The sequence below is a fragment of the Cylas formicarius genome, unplaced genomic scaffold (assembly GCF_029955315.1).
Source record: "Cylas formicarius isolate icCylForm1 unplaced genomic scaffold, icCylForm1.1 PGA_scaffold_5__7_contigs__length_24384050, whole genome shotgun sequence".
NCBI classification, from domain to species: domain Eukaryota; kingdom Metazoa; phylum Arthropoda; class Insecta; order Coleoptera; family Brentidae; genus Cylas; species Cylas formicarius.
The window spans coordinates 1,037,141-1,055,744 of record NW_026844341.1 but is presented as its reverse complement, the minus strand read 5'-3'; the positions used below and the strand labels follow the sequence as shown (position 1 = coordinate 1,055,744).

The 18,604-nt window shown below is 34.1% G+C and overlaps 1 protein-coding gene across 1 annotated transcript in view; it reads right to left on the bottom strand.

The window, feature by feature from the left end:
- LOC132702151 (aminopeptidase N-like) overlaps positions 1 to 18,604 on the bottom strand; it is a 31,135-nt gene that overhangs the window by 410 nt on the left and 12,121 nt on the right. Inside the window, exons 2-13 of the mRNA XM_060670612.1 lie at positions 17,496 to 17,658; positions 11,356 to 11,798; positions 9,915 to 10,083; positions 9,285 to 9,531; positions 8,934 to 9,109; positions 8,724 to 8,875; positions 7,394 to 7,574; positions 6,297 to 6,501; positions 4,590 to 4,867; positions 3,085 to 3,287; positions 925 to 1,233; positions 784 to 865 (exon numbers count right to left, since the gene is read on the bottom strand). Coding sequence (XP_060526595.1) covers positions 784 to 865; positions 925 to 1,233; positions 3,085 to 3,287; positions 4,590 to 4,867; positions 6,297 to 6,501; positions 7,394 to 7,574; positions 8,724 to 8,875; positions 8,934 to 9,109; positions 9,285 to 9,531; positions 9,915 to 10,083; positions 11,356 to 11,798; positions 17,496 to 17,648 — 2,598 coding nt within the window. The 5' untranslated portion in view covers positions 17,649 to 17,658. The remainder of the gene's footprint in view (positions 1 to 783; positions 866 to 924; positions 1,234 to 3,084; positions 3,288 to 4,589; positions 4,868 to 6,296; positions 6,502 to 7,393; positions 7,575 to 8,723; positions 8,876 to 8,933; positions 9,110 to 9,284; positions 9,532 to 9,914; positions 10,084 to 11,355; positions 11,799 to 17,495; positions 17,659 to 18,604) is intronic.

Below are 18,604 nucleotides of genomic sequence, written 5' to 3'. Positions count from 1 at the left end.
AATCGTACGAAATTTTATCGGACAACTTTAAACCAAAGTAGACATTTCAGTTGACATTAATTACAATTTGTTTCCGTTTTCTCACTCTCACTCAGTATTGGCGATTTTACAATTCACGAAGAGCCCTGGCGGAAAATACGTTAATCTACTTGAGAAGTAAAACTTTTGTATCTACCTATAGCGCACTTTAGGAAAACTGCAGCAATAACTGCAAGTACACTTCACTTAATTTCATTTCATTTCATTTCATTTCATTTCATTTAATTAAATAATGTATTTTATGTATAAAGAAATTTTTTCCCAAAAATATCTTGGGAACTATGATGTTTACCAAATTGGTACAATAGAAGACATGACTGATTGCCAAAGTAATGAATCAATTAATATTGCAGAGGATAAAGTAAATTCCTCAAAAAGTTTTACATTATTTTAAAAATTCGAAGAGCAAGGATTCAAAAAAGATTCTTGCAAAACAAGCAAGTCACACTGTCATAAATCCAATAACAATAAAAACAATCGCGCACAAATAATAAGTTATGTTCTCAGATGTTCATTTACTTTGGTGGTCTTACAATAAAGCCTAAGCTAAATATCAATTTTTCGACCCAGTGTTCAAGGGTGACGTCAAAATATCACTCCCTAATATTTTGAAAAATTGCATCATAAATAAGTAATAAATGAAATCGAAATATCAACTGTCTGGCTGGTTTTTGCAAATCTCAAGATTTGGTGCCCTCCTGGGATGTCATTCGAAGAAAAAAAGACACATTTTTGCACGCTCACCTCTTCCAGCTCCTTGGCTTCTGTCATTTGGGCAGCGATCGACGACAAATACCTGCTGATCCGCCTCTTGTTCGGCGATACACTGAAAATTTCATTGAATATAGAACTTTAGAGCAGATCGATGCCCGTAAATCGACTCACTGTTTAAAGATTTCGTTGACGTTGTCGAAGAAGAAGTTCTTGGCTATAAAATAACCCACGTCGTTCCTAGCTACTGCGCTGAACACCGAACTGCTGTCCTGTCTTCTAATTTTCGAGTCGTCGAGGGACCACTGCAGGTACCTGCTGAGTAACCAGATTTCCCGGGTGCATCCCAGCACGCTCAGCATCGTGTTCTTCTCGGTAGCCACGTTGGAAGTCTGGTACTGCTGCCACAGGAAGTCCCATTCCGATTCGCCGCCATGTTTCAGGGCGGTACAGTAAACGACCCCTCTTAAGTCTTTAGGGACTCTAAAGAACACGAATTAGTTTATTTATTTATTCAATTCAACGGCTGAGCCAATTTACAAAGAAAAAGTAACAATAAAAATATAATATAAATAGAAATAGCAACATGACAAAACAACAACTTAATAACAAGCTTTTTAAATAAACCATATACAACATATAAAAACACAAAAACAGTAAGAAACAGTAAACAAACAGTATCACACTATTTACAACTACAATAAACCAACTGTTTCAATCTTGTTTTAAATAGTCGAAGACCGCCAGCAAAGGGATCAAGAGAGCAACTGTTAAATAACCTCAACGTTCGAGTTAAAGGAGAAAAATAGCCATAGTTGGCGTGATGAAATGGAATACAAAACTCTGCAATCTTTGATAGATGTTAAAATCAAAGGACTGGAGGAGAGCCGAACAGTTATATACACCGTTCAAAATTTTATAAAACGTCAAGGTATCGGAGTGGGTTCTTCTAATTTCCAGACTATCTATTGTATTGTAAATATTTATACCCGCTCTATATGCTAGGGACCTCAGAAATGCCCTTTGAACAGTCTTCAATCTATCAATGTGACATCTGTAATGTGGCGACCACACTACTGATGCATACTCCAGTGTAGATCTAACTAAGGAGCAATAAAGGGTTCTAAAACAGTCGGATGAGAACAGTGTACTATTACGGGTAATAAAACCCAGACCTCTCATGCCCATGCCAACATCCTCCAGCTGATCCAAAAAGGTCAGTTTACTATCAAAGATGACTCCAAAGTCCCTAACTTTTGTGACATACTCTATCGCTGTATTGTTAATAATATATCTATTTTGAAGGGTGTTAGTTAAGCGAGAAAAAGTAATACTAAAACACTTTCCAACATTTAGATCCAGACCATTTTCTCTGCGCCACGTACTAACATTATTAAGGTCGCTCTGAAGAAGCTGAGCGTCCATAAATGATTCAATTGTTTTGTAAAATTTAAAATCATCTGCAAAGGCAAGATGTTCAGAATGAAGAACCACATCACTCAGATCTCTTATAAACAAATTAAAGAAAACTGAACCTATGTGTGAACCCTGAGGCACACCCGAGTGCACCACAATTTCGCTAGAAATATAATTACTGATTCGGACTTGCTGTGTACGCCCTGTTAAAAAGCTGTGACAAAATTCAACCAGAGTACCACCCAGTCCAATAAGGTAACGGAAGTGTACTTGCATAAATATGCAGAAAAGAGAGAGACGAAAAAGAAAGAAAAGATATGAAAAAATGTATTTATTTTTGCAAAAATAAGATACAATAAAAAAAATAAAAGTGGAAAAAAGAAGGGCAGTGGATAGTTTTTTTTTATTATTAGTCGTAAGAAATAAAGTCATATCCACATAATATCAGTTGCATTGTCAGTTTGCACACTGGTTTCACGTCACATGACTTTAATTATAATATACTTATAATCTAATCTGTTGACGAAATCCGCTACGAATCTTTTGCCAAAATTGACCTAATCTCACTCTTAAACCTAAAGGCTGCAACTGTTATTTGCTTTTTTGGCTAATGCTCAGATTTTATATATTTTCGTTAAGTGAATGTTTTTCCCTTTAAACGATGAGTCGATAAGATTAAATTTATTTAAATACGAGACGACACAGTACGAAAAAAATAGTTTAAGAGGTTCCATTTAATGTTTAGGGATAGTAAGAACATTTTTTTAATCTAATATTCCTTGTTTGTAACTGGTCGCATGCAATATAATCCGACTATGCATATGAAGTCAATTTAGGTCCTTAGATAAGAGTTTTGGAGCTTCTATCTATTATCAGACCAATGAATCCAGAAAGATGGAAAGAATTGTTACTACTCACGGATTTTGTGCGGGCGAGTCCTGCCACATCTTGAAAAGCCTTACGGCATCGTTGACGCAGCCCGCTACTTCGAATTTACACGCCTTGCTGGCCGACAATACTTGAAGTTTAATTTTGTCCAATTTGTCTGACCGTTCTTCCTTGGTCACATCTAGTCCGCCGGTTTTCTCATAGATCGGGGTCAACAGTTTTCGCATGTAGTCCTTTGATAAGAAAAAAAAAACGCTACAGGGTGATTCAATGACACATTAAATATCAAAAGGAGTATGCAGAAAAAATGTAGAATGCAGATATTGATATAGTGAAAACTCTAAGATAATACGGTTAAATGTTAAAAAGATATAAAAGTTCATTTTTTATATAGAAAAGTTTTCTTTCAGATATTGAATAAGATACATCGATTGAAGATGCTTAGGAATATTAAAAAGACGCAAGAGTACATTTTATATTAGAAAAGATGACTCTGAAATTTTAAAAAGATATATCGCAGATATTAAGATAACAGAATTAAAAAGAAAAAATACATTTTTCATGTAGAGAAGATTGCCATTATCTTTTAGATATTAAAAAAGGTACTTTGACTAGAGATACCAATGTCACAGATTGGAATGTCAAAAAGACGCAAGAGTGTATTTTTCATGTTTAAAGTTGAAAAAGATACTGGAATGACAGATTGAATATCAAAGAGACAAAAGAGTATATTTTTCTTATAGAAAAAATTGCCCTTGCAGATATTAAAAATATACGTCGAGTGGAAACATTAAGAAAACTGTTTTAAACATCAAAACGATATAAAAGTTCATTTTTGATAAAGACGTCTCTTTCAGGTATTGAAAAATATATGTTGATTGAACATACTAAAGCAAAAGGTTGGGATATCAAACAGACACAAAAGCAAAAATTGCACAAAAGAGTATGTTTTTCGTGTGGAAAAAAATTCGGTTGCACGTATTGAGACAAAAAACATACGTCGGCTGCAGATAGTTAGGCAAAAGTTTGGAATATTAAAAACATGTTAGAGTATATTGGAAACGATTGAGATATATAAAAACATACTTCAGCTGAAGATACTTAGGCAAAAGTTTGGAATATTAAAAATACATTAGAGTATATTGGAACTGATGACTTTTTGAAATTGAAAAAGATACATCAATTTGAGATATTAAGATAACATAATTTTACATTACAGGAAAAGTACAAGTTTCATGTATAGAAGATTGCCCTTGCAGATATTAAAACACATGCGTCTAGTGGAAACACTAAGACAACAGCTTTACACATCAAAAAAGATATAAAAATTCATTTTGTATATAGAAGATAACTCTTTCGGATATTGAAAAACATACGTCGACTGAAGAGACTAAGGCAAGAGTTAAAAGGATCAGATATTGAAAAAGGTCATCTCATGTAAACTGGAGACGATAAAACAGCATCTAGAACGGATGACGCATTCAGAAATTTCAAATAGAAAGAATTGCTTTTTCAGAAAATGCTATATATTTTACCTTGTATACTCCGTACGATGGCTTTTTTTTGAGGTAATTGGTGAGTGTCCCGGTCTTGCCAAGAGCCGTTTTCCATGGCAGATATTCGTACTCCACGTGCAGGTATTTTAGCAAGCCGAAGAATATCTCGTACTTTAAATGGCCGACGAACGCCAAATCGGCTGCATCCGACAATAGCTGGACCCTATTCAAAGTAGGGATTTTTTTGTACTCCGCGCTTTGTAGAGTTTCGCCGATCAAGCGCCAGTTTTTATCGTCGTAGTTTACCTTGTAAATACCTTTTTGCGTAAAATAAAAAGATGTCAGTAAAATCAGCTTGTTTATACAGGGTTGTCCACACCATACAGCACTGAATATTTTACTTAAAAAGCTTAAGGTTGAGGATACTTTAAAAATGCTGTAATTTAAAAACAAAAAAGCAATTTCGATACGTTTAGCATCGTTGCGACAACTTTTATAATACGAAACTAATTCTAAAATGTAACCATAACAGATCCCACAAACAAAAGCAAAATCTTTTGAAAACGCATTTTAGCACATAACGTGGATAACCCTGTATGCAAAACAAAAAAAAATACTTTAATCTTTCCGTTTAAATGTTGGTCCAGTTTATTTTTCATTTTGAAGATATACCTTTGCAGATATTGAAAAAGATTCGTCCACACAAAACTCGAGATACTAAGAAAAACTATTGAATTTTGATGAAGAAAAGATATCTTTCATATACTGAAGAACAAAATGTCAATTCATGTAGAAAAATCTTTCAAATATTGGAAAAAGATACATCAACTGGAGGTAGTAAGACGACAGATTATAAATTTCAAGAAGAAGAGTGCAATTTTCATGTAGAAAACATATTAGATATTGAAAAACATACGTCGCGTCGAGTGGAGGTACTGAAAAAAGACATTGTAATTTCAAAAAAAGTATATTTATTATACAGGCCTTAAAAAATCTTTCATCGTCATACCTCTGAGAAGCAATTCTCCGTTCGGTCTTGCTTGACCTGTCTATGTACATAAACTTAGATCCGGTGTTCAAATACTAAGAAGTAAAGTTTAAAAAATTTTTTTGACAGTGACTTTTTTGTTTTTTATTTAAGAGAGTCTCCAGGGTACGTTATCTTAGAATATTCTTTTTTAATTTGTGAATTTAAGGAGCGCGATGTTTGATTTTTGTTGGCTGCTTTTTTGATGATCTCTTCGATCTCCTTACTTACGACATCATCAGGTTTATCATATAAGATTTGAGGTCACAGTGTCAAAATGACAAATCGCTAGCACTTATTTACTGCGGCAGATAGGTTTGCAACTTGGAAAATGCAATCTTTTCTCATGAAAAATATTGGTACTCTTGTATACTTTTGATATTCCAATATCTTGTAGTCTCCAGTCGACATCTCCAATGTTCGAAAGAACTATTTTTTCTATATGAAAAATATCCTCGTGTTTTGGGCTTTCAAACTGTAGTTGCTTCGACGTATATATTTATTCAAATTTCTGCATGAAAAAAGTATTTTTCCTATTGCTATCAATAACATATGAAAAAGTTTCTCGAAATACTACACAACTGAGGAGTGATCCTTTGTATCGTCTTGGTTGCTCATTATTTTTGCTTTCAGTTTACCCTGTAGCTTGGCCACGTACCTGACAAACCTTTTATATTTTCTTCAAGTACACACATAGAAAATTCGACCCGAAATCTTACCGGCCATTTTGTTGTTGAAAATGACCCATTCGTTGTCGGCTGCGACGTGCTCGAGTACTTGCTCTCCCTCGTTAGGACACGACAGCCAGTACTTGGGCGTGGTCGCTTCGAATTCCGGCTTGTCTCGAGTAGAGTAACTGAGCGGCACCCACCAGCATTGCTCAGTTTCTTCTTTTGCTTTCACCGTATCCCTCAAGAACCTTTCCTGTAGAAGTCGTAAGATGAATGCCATTTAATAGCAACATCCAATCTAACTTATTTACGAGGTTCAATCAAATATAAAAGACCGTTGAGTGGGAACGGTGTCTGTGTGGACATTTGTAGTCGTTAGGAGTGTAGGAAAATCACATCAGCAGGCTTGCTTGTGCTTGTGCTTAAGTTGTCTTTGCGATAAGTGTGTACCCCTCTCGCTTGAGCAATGCATAAAGTTCCTAAAGTTTGTAAACTAACCAAAACTAACCAGTCGCAATTTACCACAGACTGCTTGCCCAGTTCGGAAAAAACTACCCTTTCATGAGAGACTAAGGCAACGAATTTATGCAAGGCCGTGAAAGTGTTTCGAATCACTCATCACAATGCTTCAAATTTCGGAAGCACTTGGTGTCAGCTATGAAAGTCTCCAATCACCAGAAAGTAGTTGGACTTCAGAAAAATGTCAGCACGTTGGGTTCCAATGTTGCTGAATGACGATCAAAAAGCAGCACGAGTTCGCATTTCTCAATTGCTTTGACATTGATGAAGCATTGATGAAGCAATTGATGGAGCTTTGCGCAGTGGTGCATCACTACATCCCCAAATCAAAGCTTGTAAAGATTAAGTGCAGAAAAAACGCCAAAACTGGATTGTCTGCAGTTTTTTTGGATCGAGTTAAGTTTCAATATCACGACAATGTCATCCCCATATAGCACTTGGAGGCAAGTAGTTTGAGACCAACCATCAAGTGTAAATATCATTTTATAAGAGCGGAATGAAAAAAAGCTTGATTTTGATTTTTTGATTGGCCAACTTCTTTTTGTATTACAAAAAACTTGTTTTATTCCAATTAAAACGACGGTATATTATCTGGAAAACAGACTAGAAACTAAGCTTTTCCTCACCTGCCTAATGTTAGCTGTCTGATTTTCATAATCTCTCTGTACGTGGATCACTGGATAGCCGGTCTGGAGAGTCCAGGTGTCCATGATAGTTTTTACCGTCAAATTTTTGGGTAGTACGCCGTTTTGATGGGCTACTTCGGTTAGCGAGGCCCAAAGGTCATCCTGTTCAGCGTTGCTGTACCTGAATAAAAAGAATTCTTATTGTAGAAGTTTAACAGGAATCCAAAGTATTTCTTAATTCAAAGCCTTAATATTGAAATTACTGACTATTGAAACGCACTGTCAGAGAAATACATAGTACAGTGTATTGCTGCTTCCTTCTTTGGAATATCAAAAATCAAAGATTTTTTTTTCATTTATTGTGTGGTAAAAGTTACACAACGACAATCTCACAACTCATTTTGTAGTACTAAAATTTTCAATTAAATGTCCGATGAATCTATGTTAGTGGCCAGTCTCTCATAAAACGACCCTGTTTGAATTCGCCAACGATTGCTTTAATTTCTATTTTCCTTTTAAGCCACCAGCACCCCTACACCTAAATTTGATTCCCCAGAGGTAGTCACTATTGAGAGATTCTACTACAATAACTAAGAGTTTCATCGACAGCTTGTCATTGTCGAAAAAGAATCCTACTAAGATCCTTGATATTACTGATAATCGCTCTGTGATGAAATTTGTGCATTTTGGAAATTTGTGCAGTTAGAATGGTCTCCATCGATCTCGACAGTGTGTACATTTCAACATGGTTCAGCAACTGCTTCGTTCTTGAAATATACGGCTAACGATGTTAACCGGTTAATTAGATAATTAAACTAACTTAGTAACTTAACCTATTTTTTAATAACTGAACTATTTAATAATGAAGTTGTAATTGTTTTAGATGTAATATAGTGTTTGCTAAGAAACATTATCCAACTTACTTCTGGTGGAATTCAATAATCGATAAATTGATATATGCATATTGGCTTTTCTAAAGTTTTTAAAGTTCCATCAATGCAACCTTTAACTACTGTCGATTTCATTTAAATCAACTTTTTTGCCCTTCATAATAATATGTGGTTACACGTGTAGATTAGTAGAACAAAACAGCAAGTATTTTGTGGAACAAGTATAGACAGAGCTGTCAAGGTCTTAGTCTTGGTCAATATAATGTTTGTAAAACTGGTTGTGCACCGTGTTTTATGACGAGCCTTCCTACACATAGTTTATAAACCGATATTTAAAGTAGTTGAAGTAAAATATTTTTAACAGTGAGCTCTAGTGGTAAAAAGAAGTTCAGTTATAAAGCGTCTTTATGAGATTTATCTTCTAAAAGTGTCAAAATTACCTGTGTTGCCTCAAATATTTACTGACTCCAATCCTCACAGTCTCTTCGCCCAGAAACAGGCTCATCATGCGGATTAAAGAAGATCCTTTTTTGTACGAGATTGTATCGAATATTTCATCTATTTCTTTTGGGTCCCCAATGGGAACCGAGACCTGAAAACGAAACAATAAGGGCGTTATTTTTCGCCCGTAAAGTGAGAACGAAACGTACTGGGTGTGAAGTTCTAAGGGAATCGAAAGAGAACACGCTGAGCATGTTACCGGCCGCTTCCTCTTGCAGGGAGTTCCACTGCGGGAACAAATGCTCTACTGCCAGACTCGCCATGTAAGTGGCGAACCCTTCATTCAACCACAGGTCCGTCCACCATTTCATGGTCACCAAATTACCTTAAATAATAACATTCATTTATATTGGTACCTGTTTAATTTTTTCGTCGTGTTGACTGTTACTTCTTGTCTTTAGTTATTTTTGAGTGACTATACTATAAGTCACAAAAATCGCCAACTTTTTGCAAGGAATTTGAAGAAGAAGAATCAGCTTCAAGATCTTCAACGTTCTTACCGAACCACTGATGGGCGAGTTCGTGGGCGATAACGCTTGCCACACTGTGTTTGCTCGTTTTGGAGGACACTTCGGGATCGTAGAGCAGATAGGCTTCCCTATAGGTGATCAGGCCCCAGTTCTCCATAGCTCCGGCGCTGAAGTCCGGTATCGCGACCATGTCTTGCTTCGGAAGCGGATAATCGATGTTGAAGAACCTTTCGTAGAATTTCAAGGCTCTAGGCCCCACGTCCTTCGCAAAGTCTACCTTGAAAAGCCATTATATATAGAGTGAGCGGTTTATCTTGGGAATATCTAATTTTTTTATTGCAAAAGATATAGGAGTTGAAGCTGAATGTTAAAAACATAAGTGGCAGGATGTGCCTTTCATACATGAAAGCTTTTCTTTTTAAACTGATGCTGACATTTTTGCATATTTCGATTCTAAACGATGTTCGAGATACTTTTCGTTTATAATGTAATATATTTAAGTCTAATCCAATTTTTTGTATTCTAATAATTATTTTCGCAAACACCCTAATTTTTGTATGTTTTGTAATTTTTTTTGTAAGTGGTCGATCTTTTTAATGTTAACAGCGAGCTATCCTGGATATCTTTGTATGCGGCATTTATATTTAATTTTGTTATTACTTGGTTTAGAGCGTCTTTCCGAGCCCAGATTCTGAACGAAACGTTGTTCATATGGACAGTGGCATCCGCTTCTCTGTAATCAAAGTCGGACACGACGTAGGCTACCAGGTAAGTGGACATCGGGACGGAAATGTCGAATCTGTCCCAGTACCATCCCGCTTTCTCTTTTCTATGGACAATAATTGAAATTATACATGGCACCTAAGAATACTGAGTCGCTTTTTTTTGCGATCAGCAGGGCGATCATATAAGGATGACACTGAAGAAACCGCAACTTGTTGTCAAGACTTTTAAGAACAATTTAATTCGAAGTAATTTTTCGATGAAAAATGATTTTGCACATGTTGTAAAGCCAAATTTTCACCAAATGAACCGAATAAAAACAAAACAAGATCCCGGTTCGTTTTGTGTCAGTCGTCCACAAAACTGGATTTATTTACTACAAAATTTTTTATTTTGTTTGAACTTTTTAGTTAGAATTAGGTTTTCACGAACATCGGTAAATTTAAATAGGTCTGCGTGTTCTCAAGATGTACGTATGCTTAGTGTAAACACAAATTTTCAAAGTCAATGTTAGGACGGTAATTTTCAAATTTCAGATTTTTTGGTATATATTGTGTTGATGTTTGGTAGAGATTATTTTATTGCCTTGAAAGTCGTCTTTCTCTCATGGAGAGCCACCTAAATTTTCTCATTATTCTTATCTCACCGAGTAATATTCCAAAATGTTCATTATCTTATTCATCATATTCTCACACTTCTGTTGTTGATATACAGTGTGTCCATTTTTCGTTATTATTGCGGGGTATCTCAGACACACCCTTTATCGTAATGAGATGATGAAAACGGAATCTTTCAGGTTTTTCACGTGGCGATTTTTTGTAAAAGATGTACTTTTAGGAGCTAAAGTTATGTTTTTTTTTTTAATTTATTTTGAAAATAAACACATATTTTAACAGTTTTGAAATTATGTTTCTATTCTATCTTAATTTTATTCCACTTAATATATTATTGCTATTATTATTATTATTATTAAAATTAATTATACATTTTTATTCTGATTGATTCTACGTTCTAGGCAAATAAACTCGGAAATGTTCAAAGGATTCGTAATCTATGCTGGCTGGCGGTGGAAATCAGTTTTTTTCAAATTGTACAATTTTTTGTATTCTATTAGTATTTTTTATAATAAGATAATAATAATAATAATAATAACTGGAATAATATTAAAAACAAGTAAATTTTTAAATTGTCGTAATATATGTTTGTTTAAAAAATATATTTTTGGAAAATGATACATTTTTGGAAACCGTATAAAGAATCACAATGAATTTTTAAAAAAATATATTCAGGGAGTTATTGGTTGGCTTTGGAAAACCGTCACATCATATATAAATAAAAGAGTAATCTTTGAAAACAACTAACACTAACTTATACTTACACAGGTTCCGTAGTCAGAAGCGGCATGTTGCTTATAGCCCTGTAGCCTTCCTTCCTTGCGATGCTGATGTCGAACGTGGCCTTCATCTCGGGCTCGTCCAAGCACGGGAACGCCCTCCTAGCGCTGATAGCCTCGAACTGGGTGACGCCCAACCATCTTTTCTCCTTGCTCTGTTTGTCGACGTAGCTGCTCCTGTAGAATCCTGCCAGACCGTCGTCGAGTTTTCCCCTGAACCGTATGAAGATCTCGTAACGGTGATCCTCCTTTAGACTCTCCTCGAGTATGATGATGAGGAAATCGTTGGGTATGTCGTAGGCAATTTTGAGGTTCCTCACTTCCCGCGGGACCTTGCTGGAGATGTCGCGCAGAGTGACCTCGTTTTCGAATATTTCGAGAGACTTCGAATGCAAGGTTATGTTAGAGGTCGGCGAAACGCAGGAAGTCTGAAACGGGCACGTTCCTGAGCATTTGCAATGGAGGCAATACTTAAAAAATATATATTATTCATGTTTCGGTTAATTTATTGTCTTCTACTGGACGATAACATCGAAGCATATTCGCACTTTTATGAAGAATCCAGTGGATCAGTTTTAATTTTTCAAAAGGTCGCAATGGTGTGGGGGATCTCAACAAATGCATCGTCCTGTAAATACAATTTCGCCAAGGTGCTTTAAATATTGATCTTCGAGAGACTAGTAAACGATATATTAAGAATTGTGGGCGATATTGAAATTATTAAAAATATTAAAGTTTTAACGGTGGCATGTATTTTTTAGAATTCTACGTAAAACGTTGTAATAGGATTCGTTTTTACCTTTTTGAAGAAGACATCGGACAAGATTTGCATATGCATTTTATATTGGATATGTATTTTAGATTTAACATTTTAACGGTGACGTCACCTCTGGAAAGTGCTTTCTGAATGATGAATCAAAAGCGTGAGAATAATTGTGGAGCGTAACATATGCTCTTTTGAGACTGAGCTTTGCACACACAAGGTAGTGCAAACTGCGTTGTTTGTTTTAGTTTTAAAATTCCAAAGTTTTTATTACTTTTTTGTAACTCCGACACCATTTCTTTCAAACGCAAATACCGTTAATTTGGTTAATCGAATTGTTAAAATATATAATATCACCCATAATGGCAGCCTCATCGAACAATATTTGTAATGTGTTTAGTTTGTTTTATTGTGTTAGCAATATTTTATACATTTTCACTCATATTTTGTTCTTATTTTCTGCATCTTACTATCCCAAAACATGCACTTTGCACTTTTTTTGACTTTGATCAGGTTTCAAATTATGGATATCTCGTGTGCAATAAATCAATTGTGAATACGGATTTCACAAGTATGACTCTCAGGCTTACAACGCAAAGGGGTATCACAAATTACACTTGCTCAAAAGTCCACTGTTAAAAATGGGAGTTAATCTGTAAAAATTTTCAAAAAAATCTGAGAAACTGTTGAATGTTTGTATGTTTTAGTTATAATCTCCGAGAGTATGACCATGTTTCGCAGTGCCTCTCTGATTTTAATTGGTTCAAGCTTACACACAAAAAAGAATACAAATAACACGAAGAATAAACTCCTTAAAGAAAACGTTAATATATGATGTATTAGACTCGCCAATGTCTAGCAACAGCGCATGAATTTATGATGCGCGTCTATTTCTTGTATTTAAGATGTGTATTCGGATATTGGAATATTTTTTATTATCATTATCAAATAAGGAGGAAACCAATGAAACTCATCATCATAATTTTTCTTCAGAAATCTAAATTAAATGTTATTAACTAAGGATTGGGTCATCCGAATCAAAAGAACCTAGTCTCGTTTAAAAAAGCGTTTCTTACTGTCACATGATCTTATTGTATTATATTATATTATATTTTTCGTGGAATAGGTTGTCTAGAAGGGGAATATCATATAGAACTTAAAGAGAATGCTATACCTTCGGTTTGTCCTGCTAGAAAAATTCCGATAGCTTTGACTAAAAAATTGAAACATACTTTAAATGAATTAGAAAAAGGAAAAATCATAAAAAAGGTAACTGAGTGTACCGATTGGGTAAATCCCATAGTAATTGTTAAAAAACCTAATGGAAATCTTCGCATTTGCTTGGATCCTTCTCGATTAAATCAATTTTTAAGGAAACCAACCTTTCATTTGCCTGGTTGGGATGAAATAGCATCAAAAATGCATGGTTCTAGATATTTTAGTACTTTAGATGCAACTCAGGGATTTCTCCAGATAAAATTAGATAAAGAAAGCTCTAAACTTTGCACGTTTGCGACACCTTTTGGCAGATATTCTTTCCGGAGATTACCCTATGGTCTTTCATGTTCATCTGAGGTATATCAGCAACGCGTGCAAGAAATTTTTGGAGACATAGAAGGCTGTGCAGTTTTTATAGATGACGTTATCTGCTTTATTAACTCAATTTCTGGTCATAATTTAATTCTGGAAAAAATTTTAAAGCGTGCTGCACAACATAACATTCGTTTTAACAAAGAAAAATGTAAAATTCTATGTAAAAAAATCTCCTATATGGGACATGAGCTAATTGAGCGTGGCATAGAGGTAGATAGATCTAAGATTCAGGCCATTTTAGACATGCCAAGTCCAGGAAATGTCAAAGATCTTCAACGTTTTTTGGGCATGGTCACATATATAGCTCGCTTTGTAGATGGTTTGTCTGAAAAAACCTCAATTTTGCGTTCTTTACTGAAAAAAGATGTAACTTTTCAATGGTCGGATGAACATGAGAGAGCATTTCAAAACTTAAAGTCAACTTTGACAAAAACACCTTGTTTGCAATTTTTTGACACTAACCAACTTACGACTATTTCTGTGGATGCTTCTCAGAGTGGAATGGCGGTCGTTTTGATGCAAAATGGGAGACCATGTGCTCATGCATCGAGAGGATTAACAGAAACTCAGTCACTTTACTCACAAATTGGAAAAGAATTATTAGCTTGTTGGTTTGGTGCTACACGTTTTTATCAGTATGTTTTTGGCAAAAAGTTCATAATTGAAACAGACCATAAGCCTTTAATTTCAATTATTCAAAAACCTTTGTATCTTACTCCACCAAGATTACAAAGAATGCTCATGCAGTTAAAAAAATATGATTTTGAACTTATGTATAAACCAGGCAAAAAAATCATTGTGGCAGACACTTTGAGTCGAGCTTTAAATTCCAAAACTAACTTTAATGAAAGTGTTGATTTTGATATTGAGTCACAAATTTGTGCTGTTGAGCTTTCACTAAATATTACTGATGAGAAAAAACAGCAAATTCGAAAGTTGACCCTTGAGGATCCAGAACTTTATTTAATAAAAAACCTTTTGGAGAAAGGGTGGCCCAAAAGCATTAGAAGCTGTCCGGAAAGTGTCAAGTTCTATTACAGATTTAAAGAAGAAATTTCTTGTATCGATCAACTCATTTTTAAGGGCCATAAATTAATTGTTCCTCAAGCTCTACGTAAAGAAATTTTGCAAAAACTTCATCATAGGTTATAAAAAATGTTTGGATATGGCTAACTTGTCATTTTTCTGACCAGGGATGCGAAAACAAATTGAAGACATGATAACATCTTGCAGTGCATGTCACATGTATCAGAGATCTCAGAGTTCCGAACCTTTGAGGCCTTCCCAGATTACCTTGGCAAAAGGTAGCTGCAGATATTTTTCAATTTCAATCAGAGTGTTACCTCTTAATTGTCGATTACTATTCAAACTTTGTGGAAGTTGTTAATTTGAATCAAAATTTAACCTCTCAAAATTTAATTAATAAATTCAGATCAATTTTTTCAAGTTTTGGTATTCCCAAAATTTTAATAACAGATAATGCAAGCAATTTTTGTAGCTTAGAATTTAAGAACTTTTCAAAAAATTGGGAGTTTCAACATGTTACTTCTTCTCCTTTGTATCGTCAGTCAAATGGACAAGTCGAAAGGACGGTACAATATGTTAAAAATTTACTTAAAAAGTGCTTTTTCAATAAGGAAGATCCATATTTGGCTTTAATAAACTTTCGAAATACACCTTTGGATGGTGAGAACTCTGCAGCAAATGCTCTTATGAATCGAAACTTAAGATCTGTAATTCCAGAGATAAATAATAAATTTTCAAAAAATTTCAACAAGAAAAAATTCAATTCTCACATAACAAAAAACCAGCAAAATCAAAAGAAATATTATGACAAAATTAAACAAGCTTTAGCACCTTTAAAAAACAACTCTTTAGTAAATGTTCAAATGAAGCCAAAAACACCATGGCAAAATGGTTAAGAAAAGTAGCTTTTAGATCTTATTTGGTACAGCTGGAGAATGGTTCTATTTTTAGACGTAACAGAAAATTCTTAAAAGAGCTCAAAACATCCAAAGATTTTCTATCTCGAAGCTTGAGCGAGCCGAGGAGTTTTCCTGACTTGTTTTCGGAAAATAATTTTCATAATAATAGACATTTTTTGAGAATAGTCAATAATTCAAACAACAATGATTCAAATAGAGAATATATACAGGCTGATCCTGGTGTAAGCAACAACTCTGGTAGCAACTTAAATGTAAATAGCTGTAGTGACAATGACAGTCTTTTGAGCTTTAGTTCTAATTCTTTTTTGAATTCTAGTTTTATAAATTCCAACTCTGACAAAGAAAAAACTCTAAAAAATGTAAATAACTCTTTTGACAACCATCAATTGGAAAATGTAGAGAATAAAAAACTTTTAGATGATGCTGGTTTAACCAATAAAGGAATTGACGAAAATAATTTATTGTTAAACTCAGACATACCCAGCACTTCTAAGCACACTACATTTTTCTTTAAATACTCCAAAGAAGGGGAGGAGAGTACTAGTCATAGAACTAGATCTGGACGAAATGTGAAAATTCCACAGAAACTTTCTGACTATGTCGTGGACACTAGTCCAGAGCCTTAAAAATATATATATATATTTTTTTGCTTATACAACTTTTGTACTCTCACTTTAAATAAAGTGAGAACTTCTTTTTTTAATCAACTTTAAACTCACCTCACACAAGGTAAAATCATTATTTTAATTTCACGGTGGTCCAAATGAAACTCAATTTGTCTTTATATATATAAGGAATTATATTTTGTCAATGTAATAAATTTACGGTTTAACTTTTACTAATTAACATTAATTAGTATTTAACATCAACTTAAGCACTTTTAAATAATTTTACAAACATCAAGAAACCAATTTTAAATTTAAAATAAAATCAAAGATTTTAAATAGGTGGCGCAATCATTACTTTGAATTGTTCATTAAACTGAATCTGGTATCCAACTTATTTATTATGTTTTCAGCATACATTTTGACTTATAAACTCTATTTGTAGAAAGTTACACTTTTAAAATTTTATTGTAAAAAGTGGGATGTCACATGATCTTATTGTATCAATCCCATATACCGTGATGGCTTTATATTTGTTTTATACTATGCTGTACTTTTGGATCACATGATCTAAGGAAACTATGTAAAATAAAAGTACTTTGTTACCGGGTTGCGCTACGACCAGACGTGTTCTTTATTAACCTGTCACCTTTAAGTAAAGTAGAAGTTAAACAACAAAATAAACACTTACAAATTCTCAAACATTGCTCGTTTTTTCAAAAATTTCAAACATGTATTTTTAGCACATAATGTAGAGGGAAAAAATCTATAAAATAAAAGCGAAAACCACAGCCTGGTATCTTTTTGTAAACCAAAAATACGAAAAAAACAAGCTCAACTAACTTATTTCTATTACATTAAAAGCGTTATTGACTATGACAATTCTCCGAAAATATCAAAAAGAGAAATGAAAAAATACCCGGTACATGTTGCTGCTGTTTAAAAAGGAAAACAGCATTTATTTTTTCTTTAATCTCAAATTTTAGTTTTTATTTTCACGTTTTCATAAAAAAATGTTTCTTGTAATTAGTTTGCTTTTTTTCTGCCACTATTTCGCGAACGATATGCCCTTTACGGTCAGTCTTGCGTTACTTGTTACCGGTCGCCGAAATCGGTTTGGACATTGACACAGATTTTAAAACTATCGCCTTTGACGCGCGAGACAATTTCAATGACATCCAAAATTGTTCGCATAATAACTTATAACTGGGGACCGACCTCTATCCACACTTTTCCGTCAAAGTCGAAGTTGTCTTTTTCTCCCAAATACGTAAAAATTTCCAGCCTGTAGTTCTCCGGCGTAACACTTCTCGGCAGTCTGTACGCGTCGATCGTGACTAGTGCCAGAAACAGCACTAAGAACCTCAACATTTTCTGAAAACTAAGGAAACAATAATATAATATCAATGTCAGGGATAATATATAACAACGTGTCAGAAAGTGATGTTATAAACAAATAAAAAAAATATGACCGAAAAATTTATAAATTGGTACTACTGACGGGCTAAGAATGTGGCGTAACCACAGAATAATACAAGCCCACGCAAGCGAACTAAAGCATCGGCACCTTTGATCACAAGGGAATAATTTCCCAAAATGGAAACTGGTACTCTAATTTAGACTGAGCAGCCATTGATTTCACACGGTAGTGTAAACTACCGACTTTGCGAAGCAGTAGCGAATTACAAGATATCGTAAGAAGTACTTAAGCAGAATTAAGATTTTATTATTAGTTGGCGAAAACTATTCACTACTATTAAAAAATATTAATATATCAAAACAGTACAAAGCAAAAAATCAAGCTATTAAATAATTACCAAACCCGCAAATAAAACAAAATAAATAAATCCAAAATTTGTTCTGAACAATATAACCTAAGTTGCTACAACTAATTTAATGATTCAATAGACGTATTGCATGGTTATTTCATTTTCCTCTCCAAGTTTGAACGTTATTGGAAACTTTCAAAGAAAATTCATTTCGATTAAAAAAGTATTCAAAATTGAAAAAGACAGACTTAATATATGGGCTAATTAGAAAAAGCATTATTATTATCAAATATGCGTTTTTTTAAATAAAGATTTCAAGAATTTTTTGAAAACGCACCTCTACCAATTACGTATTGTTTGTTATTTTCAATATCAAGGCAGTGTTTCCTAAAATAATCTATCGTATCAAATAAAACGTTTGCAATCGGCAGGCACCTTGTAAACCACTTAACAATTTTGAAATTTTGAAATATTTCAATGAACTCAAAGACAACCTGTGCTATAATTGCAGTTTTGGTTTTATTTCAAGCAAGTTCGGCCTTATTTCCTTAAATAATC